Genomic DNA, 13694 nt, shown 5'->3' on the forward strand with positions numbered 1-13694 from the left:
TCAATTTACAGGAAGATCTCTGCAGAGGAGGCTTTATTCCACTGATCTAATCTGTTATGCAAAGTTGGAGATAGAAATGCCAATTTTCATTCAAATTACTAGGGACTCATTTTGTAAAGAACACGCTGATTTACTCATTAACAACACTTTTAATCGAATCCACCTAATGATACAATTCTAATATTGTATCAACCACTGCTGTAAACAAGCTGCTACCAGGCCAGTGCTGGAAAGGAGGGGACATAAGGTGGCTTGGTGTTATAAAAAAGGTTCTGTAATTAGACAACTATGAAATAAAATGAAAGTCATTAAAGGAATAAGCAGCTGGATATGTGACACACACGTTGACTCTGGAATATTCATGCTATTGAAAATTATTTTTATCAACAAGTCAGTGTTGTCATCGCCATGGTAGCCAGTCTGAATTTAGCACTGAGAGCACTGTCTCGTTAGGTAGAACATGTTAAATATGTTCTGACAATCCACTAAAGTATTGCATCTGTGAAATCATTTCTACCACAAAAATCCTTATTATAGCACAATCCCTTGTTTACTTCGGTGTGTGTCTTCGTCACTTTTGTGGTGGGCAGCAGCACACGTCCATAAGGGGCTTCTGTTGCAGCTTTGGTCAATAAGTGATTTTTTGGTGCATGGTGGATCAAATGGGATTTTTATTTCTAGTTGCATTGCCTTTGAGATACTCTTCACTTTCTTTAAAGAAGACCTAGATCATATGCTATTAATCTCTTCCTTCAAGCTCCTCTTCTCCTGATCACCCGTCACTCTGCATATCTTTCAGACCTTTAGATTTTCAACCTCCTACCATCGTTTCTCATTTTCCTATAGTATTTTTTCACTTGTTTTTTGACAAAACACTGAAATAAAGCGGTTCAGTCCACAAACAGTCCACAATTTATCAAAAGGCACTGTCAAAACCCAGGATGCAAATAAGCCATAAACTCTCATCAGACTGCTTAGAAATTAAACCGGAAAGCCAAAGTTCTATGGTACAGCTTCGATGAGCTAGCTCAAAGAGATCCCAAGAGGATACGCTTTAAATGGGGAGGAGAAGGTGGTGGGTGAGAATGCCCATAGAGATTAGCACAACCAAGGCCAGTCAATGAGTGGGCAAATAAACACCCTCATGCTTGTGTTCATCCTCGCATTCAATCTCCCGCTAGCTGTACCCCTGTTGCAACATTTTCGGCTAATGGGTGGTGCCTAAGTGTCGCTTAAGACCCAAAAATAAAAATGCGATCCCTTGGCCCTGTAGTATGTTCTACTGGGCGGCAAGGTGGCAATAGCAAAATATGGTCTGTTCCACTTCTCCAACTATGCTGTTACTTAACTCTACCGACCCCCCTTCATGAAAGTGCTGTTGCCAACACCATCCTCAACCCTCCCACTCTACCCCTGTCATGAACTGGCCAAAACATCTCAGCAGCACCATATCCCCGTAGCCATTTGGCCACCTCAGAAGGTGAGAAACACTAAGTCTGCAGAAACCTGTGGGTCATCATGACCCACGTTCTGTTAAAACCAAGTCTCGCTCCACTTATCTGGCATGCTACCGAGTTGGTTGGTGCTTGCAGACACACATGAACCACTCTGTTTTTCTCTTTCGGCTGTTCCCCTGTCAGCTTTCTTGCCACCACCCTGCACCACCACCACTGACCTCCTCCACACCGCAACCAGCACACTCCCACTGCACCCCCAAACCACACCTCTATTTCTCCACACAATTCCACACCACCAGCCACCTACACCCACCCATAACACTCTCCCTCTATGCCCCCTCTAAACCCTCATCTACACCAGGCACTTACACCAGCAGCCCACAACATCACCCTGCCACTCCACTGCACCACATAACTCCAGTAAACTGCTACACCACAGCAATCTACCATTGCCCCCTCTTCACCCCCAGCACTCTATCCCCGTGCATACTTTGTTAACCCTCTCTACACCCCACCTACCCTCCACACCCCTCTTCACCCCACCTACCCTTCCTCACCTCTCTACCCATCATACACTTCCTCACCCCTCTTTATCCCTGCCCACCTTTCTCTAGCTCGATCCACCCTTCCTCAACCCGTTATACCCCACCCCCTATCTTCAGTCCTCCCTATTGTCTGTGGACTCTACCCCACCACTCTACACCTCCTACCATCTCTACACACCCACTATACTTCACACCGCTATACCAAATTCCTCTACTGCCACCTGCAGAGCCCCTCACCCCACTCTCCCCCTATTTACCCTCTACCTTGCCCCACTCACCATGTTCTGCCCAACCCACTCTACCCCCACCTATTCTACCCCACCTACTGTGCTCCACCTTCCCTAGTTCAGCCCTTCCCACACACCCTACCATACCCACCCTATCTCATCGCTGCCTATTTCCATAGCTCACCACTACCTACCCAGACTCATCCTAGCGCATTCTTGTCCCCCATGCTCACTCCTGCCGCCCACCTTAGCTCACCCCTTCTCCATTAGCTAACCCCTACATCCACCACCCTAGCTCACCTTTAAAATAAGCATGCTTAACTCAAAAGTTCCAAACACAACTGCAGTGTTTGCTGATGCGTAACATGAGAAAAAAACACATGGGAGGCCGGGGGGTGGGGTGTCTGTTATTTGATGAAAATGTTAGCTTGAAAACATGTTTGGTTTTACTGGCTCAGTAAAGCCCAAGTATGTACTGCTTTCTAACCTATCAATGTAAAATTCAAAAAAACGATTGCAAATGCCCAAACTATTAGCTTTTCCAACACTTTTTTTGTTAGAATTTTGGCACTTGTAGTCTAAATGATCCCATTTCAAATAGATCACGAAGTCCCACAATGCAGCCAGAACTGCAGGGCATGCAGCTGAGAGGCTGCTATGAAGCCTGGTTCTGTGTTGGAGCAGGGACTACAATGATATGCTGCCTCAGGGCCTGTGTGTGTGTCGGGCACTGCCCGGACAGGCTGCTGGCAGGACCTATTTTGTGCTTTGCTGGTGCAAGGTCTTGCAGCCACATATGGCTTTTACAACCATAGTTACACTGTACCTTGACCTTGAGCACACATCAAAGGTCTCCTCACCTAAAGGAAAGCAGCCCCGGGAAGGGCACTGCTGTTCACTGTTCACCCACCTGCACCTGCCCTTCACAGATGCCCATCTGCTGGATTATTACTTGTCCTAACTGCATCTGCCATTTCTTTACACATTCCTCTCTATATGGCACGTGCTTACAATACGGCCCCCAAATTGTCATCAGATATATTATCAGGAGATGTATCATCCCTGCAAAGAGATATTTAGTGTCCCTCAATTGTTAACTCTGACATAACAAACGCACATCCCAGAAGGGACACTCATCCTCAAAGTTCACTACGTGAACATGGTTCTTAACCCCCAAAAATAAGTTGACAATGCTAGTGCTCAAGTGGATTTTGCGAGGCCTGGGTTTAGAAAATGTTGTATGGTCCCACACTGTCCGCTCAAAATTAGGCTCCTTTTAGTGAATTGAGACATCCATGTAGCCTTATAGACCACAGATACTCCCAAATAATTGTAAAATTCAACTGTTTTTGTTATTCTTATCCAAGCCTAAGTTTAAAACCAATATACATTCCTTGCTGGCACTACTTGCCATAGTCTTGCTGTTCTGACGATTGCTGGTAATGCAGATCGTGATGAACTTGAGTTACTTCTGTAAGCCCACTGGTGTTCTGGAGAGCAGGATCCCTACATTTGAAACCTTTAGTTTTGCCACATAATTCAAAGTATGTGCAAGGCTATCAATAACAATAGATAATAGGGTGCTAACATGCACCCCTGTCTCTCCCCCTTTGGATTTAAATGCTAGCAGCCTTATGTTTTATTCTCTTAGTTGGAGTTTGCAGAGTCTATCCTATGAGGAACAATGACTGAAATCAGTGCCCTTGATTGTACCATGTTGCAGCATGGTGTGCTGCATCCCGGGCATTCAGGTGAAACAGGTTATGTTGCACAGCATTGGATACTTGTGGCCAAACGGTTCCCCTATGTAAATATTCAAAAGCCTTGATGGTAGGGATGTTCTTTGAGGCACACCGCATTTTAACAAATGGACATTGAGGTGAAGTTCTTGATGTTTGCCCTTTGGGATGTTCTTGTTTAAAGGGAGGAATGCAACTGCAGTGCCTTTTTCCTGTAGGAATGTAACAAGAACAAGAGAGGTAAGCGACAACTTCGATTGAAAGACAGCCCTTTGAAAGTGGGGTCAAAACCAAACACACAAGAGAGAAACGTAAGGGCATGGAATCACTGAATTAGTTGTGTTGGAAATGTGTTTTTTTTTTTAAATTTTGATCAGTCTTTGAGAAAGTCCGTAGTGCAATTAGCAATTCTAAAAATACATATGAAGTAACTATTGATAATGCCCAACACGGATTGCTCAACCAAATGTGCTAAACCAATTTCTAGGATGTGATGCATTCACAAATGGGCTTTTGCGCAACAAAATTAGACCAACAATTTCACATTTTCAGACATTCTGATAGGTGTCTTAGGATATTGTACATACAGGGTGGCCAAAAGGCAAAATCAATAACTTGGTCTGCCATCACGTGATTTGTGATCGTTTGCCTGAATAGGTTTTACTAGCGTGGCCGCACTGTCTCTGCTTAGAAGTTCAGAATAGTTTCATCCCGGTGCTTCGGCAGTACTCCCTGTGTCCTGGGAGGACAGCGTCTTCAGGTAAGCAGCACACGTTGGCTAAGGTGGGTTCATGTGGGTTTGATCTCGCATGCGCTCATATGTTTTCCACATCCCTCTGAGAGTTGCATTGAGACCTCTCCCATTCTTCGAAGCTGAGCGTACCAGAAAAACGCGCCAGATGCGTTTTTCGGCGTTACTTTCAGTTCTCGATGCGCAAGATCAGTATAATGCATTCTGACCTCGGGTGGTTACAGCAGTGTATTTACAACACCACGCTAGATTGAAGGGCTCTCTACTGTCCTTTGTGCAGACTTTCCATGGTGACAGGGCCCCACCACAGGGCACTAGGGAGACCGACTCTGTTGCCTAAATACTAATGTGGACCATGTCCACCTGGAACTCTAATATGGTATGTGCTTGAACTAGGGTGTCTTTGAACACTCTTTATGCAAATTTGGCTTGAGGTATGCTTTTTAGATATATTGGGCCAGCATTTAAAAATATATATTGTTATTCTCCATAGGTGCATTAAATGTCCCTTTCCCTAACTGCAAAATGTATTTTGCCCTGATTAAGGCTGGGCCACTGTCCTCATAAATGGCTGTATCTACAGTTGAAACTCGAATTGGCATATACTCAAGATCTGTGTAGTCATGAAGTGCTTTGGCAATGTTCGTTTTGCAATATGTGTAATTAATCAAGCTTGTATTGCTTAGGCACCTTACTAAATGCACTATATCGGTCTGCATACCTAGAAATTGGATGCAATAATAGATGTCCACACTGTTACAGGCGGATTTTGGTTACAACCTTGGTATTTCATTTTTGCTAGTTTTTATTGTGCTGCCTTGTGTATTTTTTTTCGCTATACTTTCACATGGTGTGAAGTAATGGTACTGGGTCACTGAGGGTTTACACAGGGAAGTGTTTATTGATTTTGTCTTTTGGCCACTATGTGTGTGCAATATCCGAAGACATCCATCAGAATGTCTGAGCCTGTGAAATTGTTTGTCTAATTTTGTCGCTCAAAAGTCCATTGGTGAATGTATCACAACATCCTAGCAATTGGTTTAGCACATTTGGTTGAGCAATCCGTGTTCGGCATTATCAATTGTTCCTTCATATGTATTTTTAGAATTGTTAATTGCACTATGCATTTCTTGAAAAACTGTGATGAAATTAAAACAAAACATGTTTTTTTCCAATACATCTAAGTGAGTGAATCCATACAAGTGTACAGTCATCCTTATATTTCTCTCTTGTTTGTTTGACTTGTATGAACATAGGAGCTGGATATATCTGACATGATTCTATTTAGTCTATCAAAATGATTGATACATCAAGTAACACTATGACGGCAGGCATTTACTTGCCCAACACTAGAATTTACTGTTCCCCCACAGTGCATTCTGCACTTGTTTCTCTTCTCTATGGCAAACAAAATCCTGCCCATCTTTTGTCAGGAACACCTTGGAACTGCCATGTAATTGCTCACGCCGTTATCTCAGCTATTAGTAGAGGTTTGAAAATGGATGGTAGCTGCAAAGTTCAATTGTAACCGGATACTTTTTTTATATGCTATGACTTGGGACAAACCTATAAATGGGACCAAGATGTATAACAAGATAGTACTTAGGCTTTAACTACTTCACTATACTAAACTTTGTGCTAAAAACAAATATGTCTGGATAGGCCTTTTATCTCAGGATTTTGAGATGAATGTTATGTTCTAAAGTTGTATAAAGCGCTTGTAGGCCTCAAGGCATCTTGGCGCTAAAACATCAACACAGCTCACTGGTCCGGGATGTTTTCAGAAGAGAAGCGTTTTAAAAAGCCGCCTACATTGCAAATGGTTGGGATTAGATCTCAGAGCTGGAGGGAGCATATTCCAGAGTTTTGCAGCCACCATAGAAAAGGCAGGACCACCCACTAGAGGAAGACGGATCCTAGGGACAGAGATTAAACCGGCACTCCCCGAGCGAAGAGCTCGGGTAGGGAGGTACGGAGGGAATTTATCCCAAAGATAGGCTGCCCCCTGTTGATAGAAGGCCCGATGAACGAGGCTGCAGTTCTTAAATTCTATGCACCTGGCGACAGGAAGCCAGTTGAGGCAATGCAGAATTGGAGTAACATGGGCTCCTTAAGGAGTGTTAGTGGCCACCTTAGCGGCCAGATACTGCAACTGGTGGATAAGCCCCACCGGCTGAGCCAAAAACAAGGAGTTACAGTAGTCTATACAGCTCAGCAGCAGTGAGACCACCCCCAGAGGTCTAAGATGGCATGGCAAAAAGGATAAGACCCTGCGCAGAATCCACAGATGAAAATGCCCATCCTTACACACTACTCCAACCAGAGCAGCCATAGACAAAGTAGATAACAGAGAACCCTAAGATTCTTAACGATCGACAAAGGGAGAGGGATATAACTCAGTGCAAAAGGCCAAAAAGATGAGTCCAGAAAGCCAGGCTAGGGGGGAACCCACTACCAAATCCTCACTGTTGTCCCCATTCAATTTCAGGCAATTCCTACCCATCCAGTCCCCGACAGCCACCAGGCACGACAACACCTCTGCCTAGTTCACATCTAAACGAACCAGGATCTGGTTGTCAATAGCATATGAGTAGCACCTGAAGCCGAGGGAGCAGATAAGGCAATCAAGGGCTATATTTAGATGTTAAAAAGTGAAGGGGACAGGTAGGAACCCTGTGGGGCACCACAATATAGAGAGAGCAAGAAGCATAAGAAAAGAAGAAAGTGAGAGGGTTTGGCCCCTATCAGTCAGGAAGGAGGAGAACCAGGCTAAAACAGACTCGAGAGGCCAGGCGAGCAAGCATGAGCTGGTGGTCGGTGGTTTCAAAGGCCACAGACAGGTCTAACAATATCAGTGCAGCCATTCCGCCGCCATCCACCAGTCTGGCCATGTCATCGACAACAGTCACCAGGACACTCTCTGTGCCACGTCCTGGGCGAAAATCTGACTGGAAGAGGTAAAAAAACCCAGTGTCCTCCAGAAAGGAGGAAAGAGGAGGAGAAACCAGAGACTCCAAAATGCTCATCGACAGAGGAAGAAGTGAAATAGGATGGAAATTAGCAGGAACAGTGGGACCCAATGAGGGCCTTTTAAGAAGAGGGTTAACTATGGCCTGTTCTAACTCTACTGGAATAAACCCAGACTGGCCAAACAGATTGGCAGCCTGGAAAACCCAGGCAGTCAGCCCGGAGATGATATTCCTGAAAACTGCCAAATGTTTGGAATCAGAGGGAGAGGCAGATTTAAGCTGAAGAACAGCCTTTCCTACAGCTTCCTCAGAAAATATCGGGAACTCGGACCACACATGCAAAGGGCCTCTCACTCTGATCTTCGGTATATTATTACCTTCACAAAGGAAAGGTCAAAACAATCAGTCCATGTCCCCAACCTAGGAGAGGCCTTCCTGTCCTTACTGGTTACCAGAATCTCTAGTGGCATCCCAGAACTTTGAGTTCTGTGCTGTTGTCTCCTCTTGCTTGATACCCCTTGGGTGCTGAGGGTTGAGTGATCCCAACCTCTTTTACATGTGGTAACTCTTTCTGGGTTTCCAGGATACCAAACCTCAAGAACTAAAGTTCGCCAGCAGTCTCGAATGGCGGTAAAGTTCAATGGTGTTCTTGCTGCAATGTTGAGAGAGAGAGAGAGTGATAGTTAGAGATCCCGTTTCCCTGGCATAGATAGATCATGCTTAAAGCTTGGCCCTTCCCCCTCTCAACCGCGGTCCTAATCTGTCCCACTCTCGTTCTTCCTCACACTTCCTATACCTGCCTGTGTCTGACCTGGCCCTCTGTAACCTTCCTGCACTGACTTATTCATTTTCAGCTCTTCATTTTAGATTTGTTTTACTGTTGCCTTCCTCCTCCTGTCTTATAAACTGTGTTTTAAACCCACCTACACTTTCTTCTGTTATCACTTATTCCTCCTGAGCACCAACTGCCTCCTGCTTGATACCTTATATGCCAACTTTTGATATCACATCCTTCTCCTTTGTAACACTCTTAATCTCTGCTACCACCATCACACACTGAATACCACCCACTGCTTGTGATGCTGTTTCCTCCTCCTTGTCCCCTTTGGTACCTGTTGTCATTACATCTTCCCTCTCCTTCTCAACAGCATACTCCACCTGACTATGTCCTGCCTCCTCCCGAATATTACTTCCTCCACCCGCTGTTGCCACCACCTTCTTCCTTGTATCACTTCCACATTTCAAGCTCTTGCACTTTCCTAATAAGACTACCTCCTCTTCCTCGTTTTCAGCAATATGCTTCACTCAGTCACAATCCCATCACCTGATGTACTGCCTCTCTAATCTCTTCCCTTTTAAGCCTTCACTCACCACTCGTCCCTACTACCCTCAGGTCTCTTCAGCTTCCTCAGTCATTCCAGTGTCTGCTTCCTCCAACACCATAGCCGTCTCCAAACTTAAGCTACTTGCCACACTGGAACTGGGTTCTTTCATAGTGGGATCCCTGTTTCCCCAAATGGGTCTTCTATTAAAGGGGCTTGTAACTTTGTAAGGGCTGTGATTGGCTGTACTCCCTTCTCCCCGCCCTTTCCTGCCACTGCCTGTGTTTTGCTAAACTCCCTGATTCTTCCAGCGTGTTATATACTGACTAGGAACTCACGTGATAAGTTTACGGAATAACGCATTCCACTGAGCAGGTGCGTAGATACCAGGGAACAATGCGTCTGCAGCTCTTCATGCCATAGTGAGCTTTCCGCATTCCGGAAGTCGCAAAATAGCAACGCTGTATCCACCGAAATTCAGAGTTCGCTGTGGTTTCCGCCTGTGAACCCACTGAAAAGAGTACTTCAATGTATCTTGAGACGCAGTAACGATATCCAAACACTTGCTACTATCGTCTAGTGCAGGGCAAACCTTCCCCTTAAAGGGAACGCTTTCTTTTACTGCTTGGGAGTTTGGGGTCTGCTTATGGAGTGCTTTGAGCCCAGTATAGGGAGGGGGCGCCAGCATTACTCTGCAGGGCCTCATAAGCGGTTTGGGCAGTAGCCAAGCTTATAGTACTGGCATGCCATATTGGCCTAGTGGGGTGGACTAAGCCGGGACCATGAAGGGCTGTCAGTGGTGCAAAGCTAGGATTGTCTTCTGCCATGTGAGTGTGACCAAGTTGAGTTGAAAAGGGGATCCTCTCGATACCGCCTCCGGTCCCAAAATCTACAAGCTCTGGGTGTCACTCATCCCACCGAGTCACTACCTTTGCTGTCCCCAGAACCAGGCACGGGACTTCATCACACATTGCATGTTTGTTTCAATCTTCCTTATTTGCACCTTTACATTTCCCATTGTGTTATTCTGGTATCGTTTCTGTGTGCCTCTTTGTCCACTGGTCTCTCTGGCTCACCATCACTGATGTGCACCTTTCCAACACCGCATCTGCTACTGTAGTGCCCCTGAATTGTGGCATCCCTTCAATCTCGGATTACTTTGTTGCTGAAAAGTGTTTTCCCTCACAAGCTCTGTGATTTCCACTACTGAATCACCCACTCTATTCCAACAGTATCATAACTGTGTATGGTTTCTCTGATTTGTGCTTTGCCTTTTCACCTCTTTTTTTACAGTACCCCTGACTTGTTAATTTCTATTTTCTTGCAGACACACTGTCAGTGCCTCGTTGGTCCCCACAGATTCCAAGGAGAGATTTGGGAAATTCTATAAAACACAGGTAATCAGTGTTCCAAAATCTATTAAAAACATTTGTATGCATAACATGGTGGATTTAACGGCACCTAATGTATTTCTATGTGAAAATAACCACCTAACATGTTTTGATTGTTTTCTTTTAATCGTCCTCACCCTGTTTTCACACCAGTGTAGAGCTAATGCATGACTTTTCACATGTCTAATCAACTACTGGAGAAGCAGCTCTTTCAAAATCCCAGTTAGACTCATTAATCTGTGATACAACACAAAGTGGGCTGCAGTAGTGCTTACTTGGAAAGATAGACAATAATGGTTATGTAGATTAGGAAGGCCTTGGATGCATACATAGTGCCTAAAATTGAGATAATCCATCACCAATGCAATTATACAACATTTTGAAATGATCGTTAGTCCCTGTGTTTTCAGGCTTTATAAAGTCACTAAAACATGGCTGATTGTTCGGGAGAATTCTCATTGGATGGCTAATTTCCCTTACCTAGTGAGTCCCTCAGCAGCTTTGCTGGATTTCTGGAGTTTATTTTTTTCACTTGGTTAGAGTGTGACGCTTTCCCCCACTCTTACCTGTGTTTTGTCATGTGCATTTCTACTGTTGTGTGGTCTTGGACTCTGGAGCACACCACTCCAGGAGCCCAAACCTGTTGTGTGTGTTACACAGCACCTTCAGTGCGGTAACACAGGGTTGCCTCTAAGGCTTCCCAATGACTCCTTTTTCTGGGGCTAACTAATGTCCCCCAGAAACAGGTAAAGTTGCCATTTACTTTACATAGTCACTTTAAAAACTACAGACCCCGTACAACCCATCATACATGGAGGACTGGAAAGGGTTAAATCCTACCCCTTGTTGTCTGTGCCTCTCTGAGCTTTGTTTTGCTCTTTTAACATTTAGATTTGGCTGGTGGCAGTGATATCTACCCTAACTTTTCTACCGCGATTATACTATATAAACGTGGTATTGTTTTAGGCTATTATAGTAGCCTCAAACATAAACCCGCTTGACCAAAAACTTTCTTTTTGCTCTGGTTGGGTTTAGTCGCCATTTCTTTTTGTTACAGTCCTTCTTTTGCTTTACTTTGCGCGGCCAACCAGGTTGGCCTTCTTTGTTCACCGTCTTTTGGTGGGCTTCTGCCAAGAAGCCCTCCTCTAGGCGCCTGGGTGTCTAGGTGGGCTGAATGTGAGTGAGGGGTGTAGTCACCCCCTGCACAGGGTATCCTAGAAAACCCAAGTCACACTTTGCCATGATTGGTTGAGGAGGTTGTCCCGGCCGGGCAACCCCCCTGCTGCATGATTGACAGCCAGGCTGTGTGAATGGGGGATTTTCGCATAAAAGGCAGGACTCTTGGGCTGGAAGTCAGTCGTCACTGGAACTGCAAGGAACCGAAGAGAAGTGGAGAAGATGATGGCTGCTGCAACTACCCCGTCCCTGTGAATCCCTGCTGCAGTCCTGAACTATCTACCCTTCGACGACCAGAGAAGATCCAGTCCGGAGTCTTTTTCCCTTGAGCCTGGTGTGGTCATCCAGCTCATCTCCCACAGCCAGAGGATCCCCTTCGTGGTCAAAATCACTGCACCCTGCTGTAGTGGTCCGGATAGCCATCTGAAGAGCCTCTCATGTTTTAAAGGAGCGCACCTTTTATTCACCGTCGCTGCTGCTGGCCTCATCCCTGAGTGGTGCAGACCCCTCCAGACATCCTCTTTCTCGTCTCCGTGACCGAAGCTCCAGGAACAGTGGGTCTGCAGGAAACTACCAGGAACAACTGCCGTGGCACCAGCTTCTTCACTGAATAAGGTACTGTGTTCTGCTTTGAGGAACTAGGGTGCCTCCAAGGCTTGCCCTTGTCTTACTACCCTCTTATAACTTTTGTTTCCTCTGTTGACAATATCCAAGTACTCCTGGCAACGTTCAATCTTGAACTGTCTGACTGTGTGATCCTCGACAACAGGAACCCGGTTCCACTTGACACTGGCTCCAGCCTATTGACTTTTGTATTTCTGTCAGCGAGTGTTCTCTGATTCTGTCTGCCTTGACAAAGTATTGCCTATGATTTTTGTCCCCAACTCTCTCTGGTTAACCCAGGTGCTAAGTGTGTTTTGCCCCGGTAACATTTTTTGCCGCGGATACCCGTATCTTTAGTAAGACCGAACTGTCAAAAAGTGATCGCATACGTATTCTCGGTAACATCTTTTGTTTCACAACACCAGTACGCCAAAACATAAGGTTTGTACCGTGAGTTGTTCTGTACCAAGAGAATTGGTTGGTTGTAATGTATTTTAGGTGTGGTTTTGAATTTATAGAATTGTTGTGTTTTATAACAGACGGTTTAAAAATAAATGTACTTATATTTTTTTACCTGAAACCTTGACTCAGTGTTTGCTTGAGTCACAGTAATTGTGGTCCCTTTGTGTAATCTCTGCTACTGCTCATATGCTCTTGAGATGAGCCTGGCTGCTCTGCTACTGCTATCACTTTAACATAGTAGTACGGGCTTGTACCAAAGGTGAACTTTACCACTTGTAGTCTTAATTGTCTGTAGTGGTCCCTAAGGGCACTACACAGGATTCTGTTAACACTGATTGTCACCTTACCTTTAATGAAGACTCTAGGATGGTGACTCTCTCTGCCACGGTACAATGTATCACTACATTTGTCGCAAATATTGCACAAAACAGTGCGTTCATTGCAAGACAGGCTGGACGGATTTGTTGCAGGAGGTTGGTAAGTAGGCAACTAGGCAAAAAATAGCGAGAGCAAGAGGTTAGGAGACTCAGGCATAGAGATTCAAGCATGCAATGGGCCAACTGGCCATAAAACCTATTTAGTAACTTTAGGGGAGTGGAAATGCTAAGTATTTTTAAGTATAGATGGGAAAAGCTATAAATTAATAGGCAGCATCACGTACACTTCGAGCAGGTAAATGGAAGGCAGAGTAAGGAAAGGCACCAGAAAACCAAGGATACCATAACCTATAATTTAAGTGTAATAAAAGCCAAGGACGAGTTTGAGAGGTCTCGTATTGGTCATTTTATACTTATACAATGAAACTGGGGTTGGACCTCGTTTACATAGTTGTCAGGCAACAATATAATTCCTGCTGTAAAGCTACATTGTGGAAATCGGACTTTGGCACCATGTACTTGCTTATGTAGCTCAGAGGATGGTGGCATCTGTGGAATTAAATGGTGTTTGTGTCATTTTATAGTGTACAAACTCTAATGCTGAAAATCAGGTTCATAGCTGCAATTGAAACGTGTTTCCCTTTTTCCTGAGCCAGACTTCCAGTCACATGACCA

General features: G+C 44.9%; 1 protein-coding gene across 1 annotated transcript in view; it reads left to right on the plus strand.

Moving 5' to 3' along the window:
• The window catches only part of KSR2 (kinase suppressor of ras 2), a 2560931-nt gene that overhangs the window by 1172561 nt on the left and 1374676 nt on the right, over nt 1-13694 (plus strand). The window contains exon 6 of the mRNA XM_069619206.1: nt 10338-10407. Coding sequence (XP_069475307.1) covers nt 10338-10407 — 70 coding nt within the window. The remainder of the gene's footprint in view (nt 1-10337; nt 10408-13694) is intronic.

This window comes from Ambystoma mexicanum, chromosome 10 (assembly GCF_040938575.1).
Source record: "Ambystoma mexicanum isolate Mex_15411 chromosome 10, UKY_AmexF1_1, whole genome shotgun sequence".
Classification (NCBI taxonomy): Eukaryota; Metazoa; Chordata; class Amphibia; order Caudata; family Ambystomatidae; genus Ambystoma; species Ambystoma mexicanum.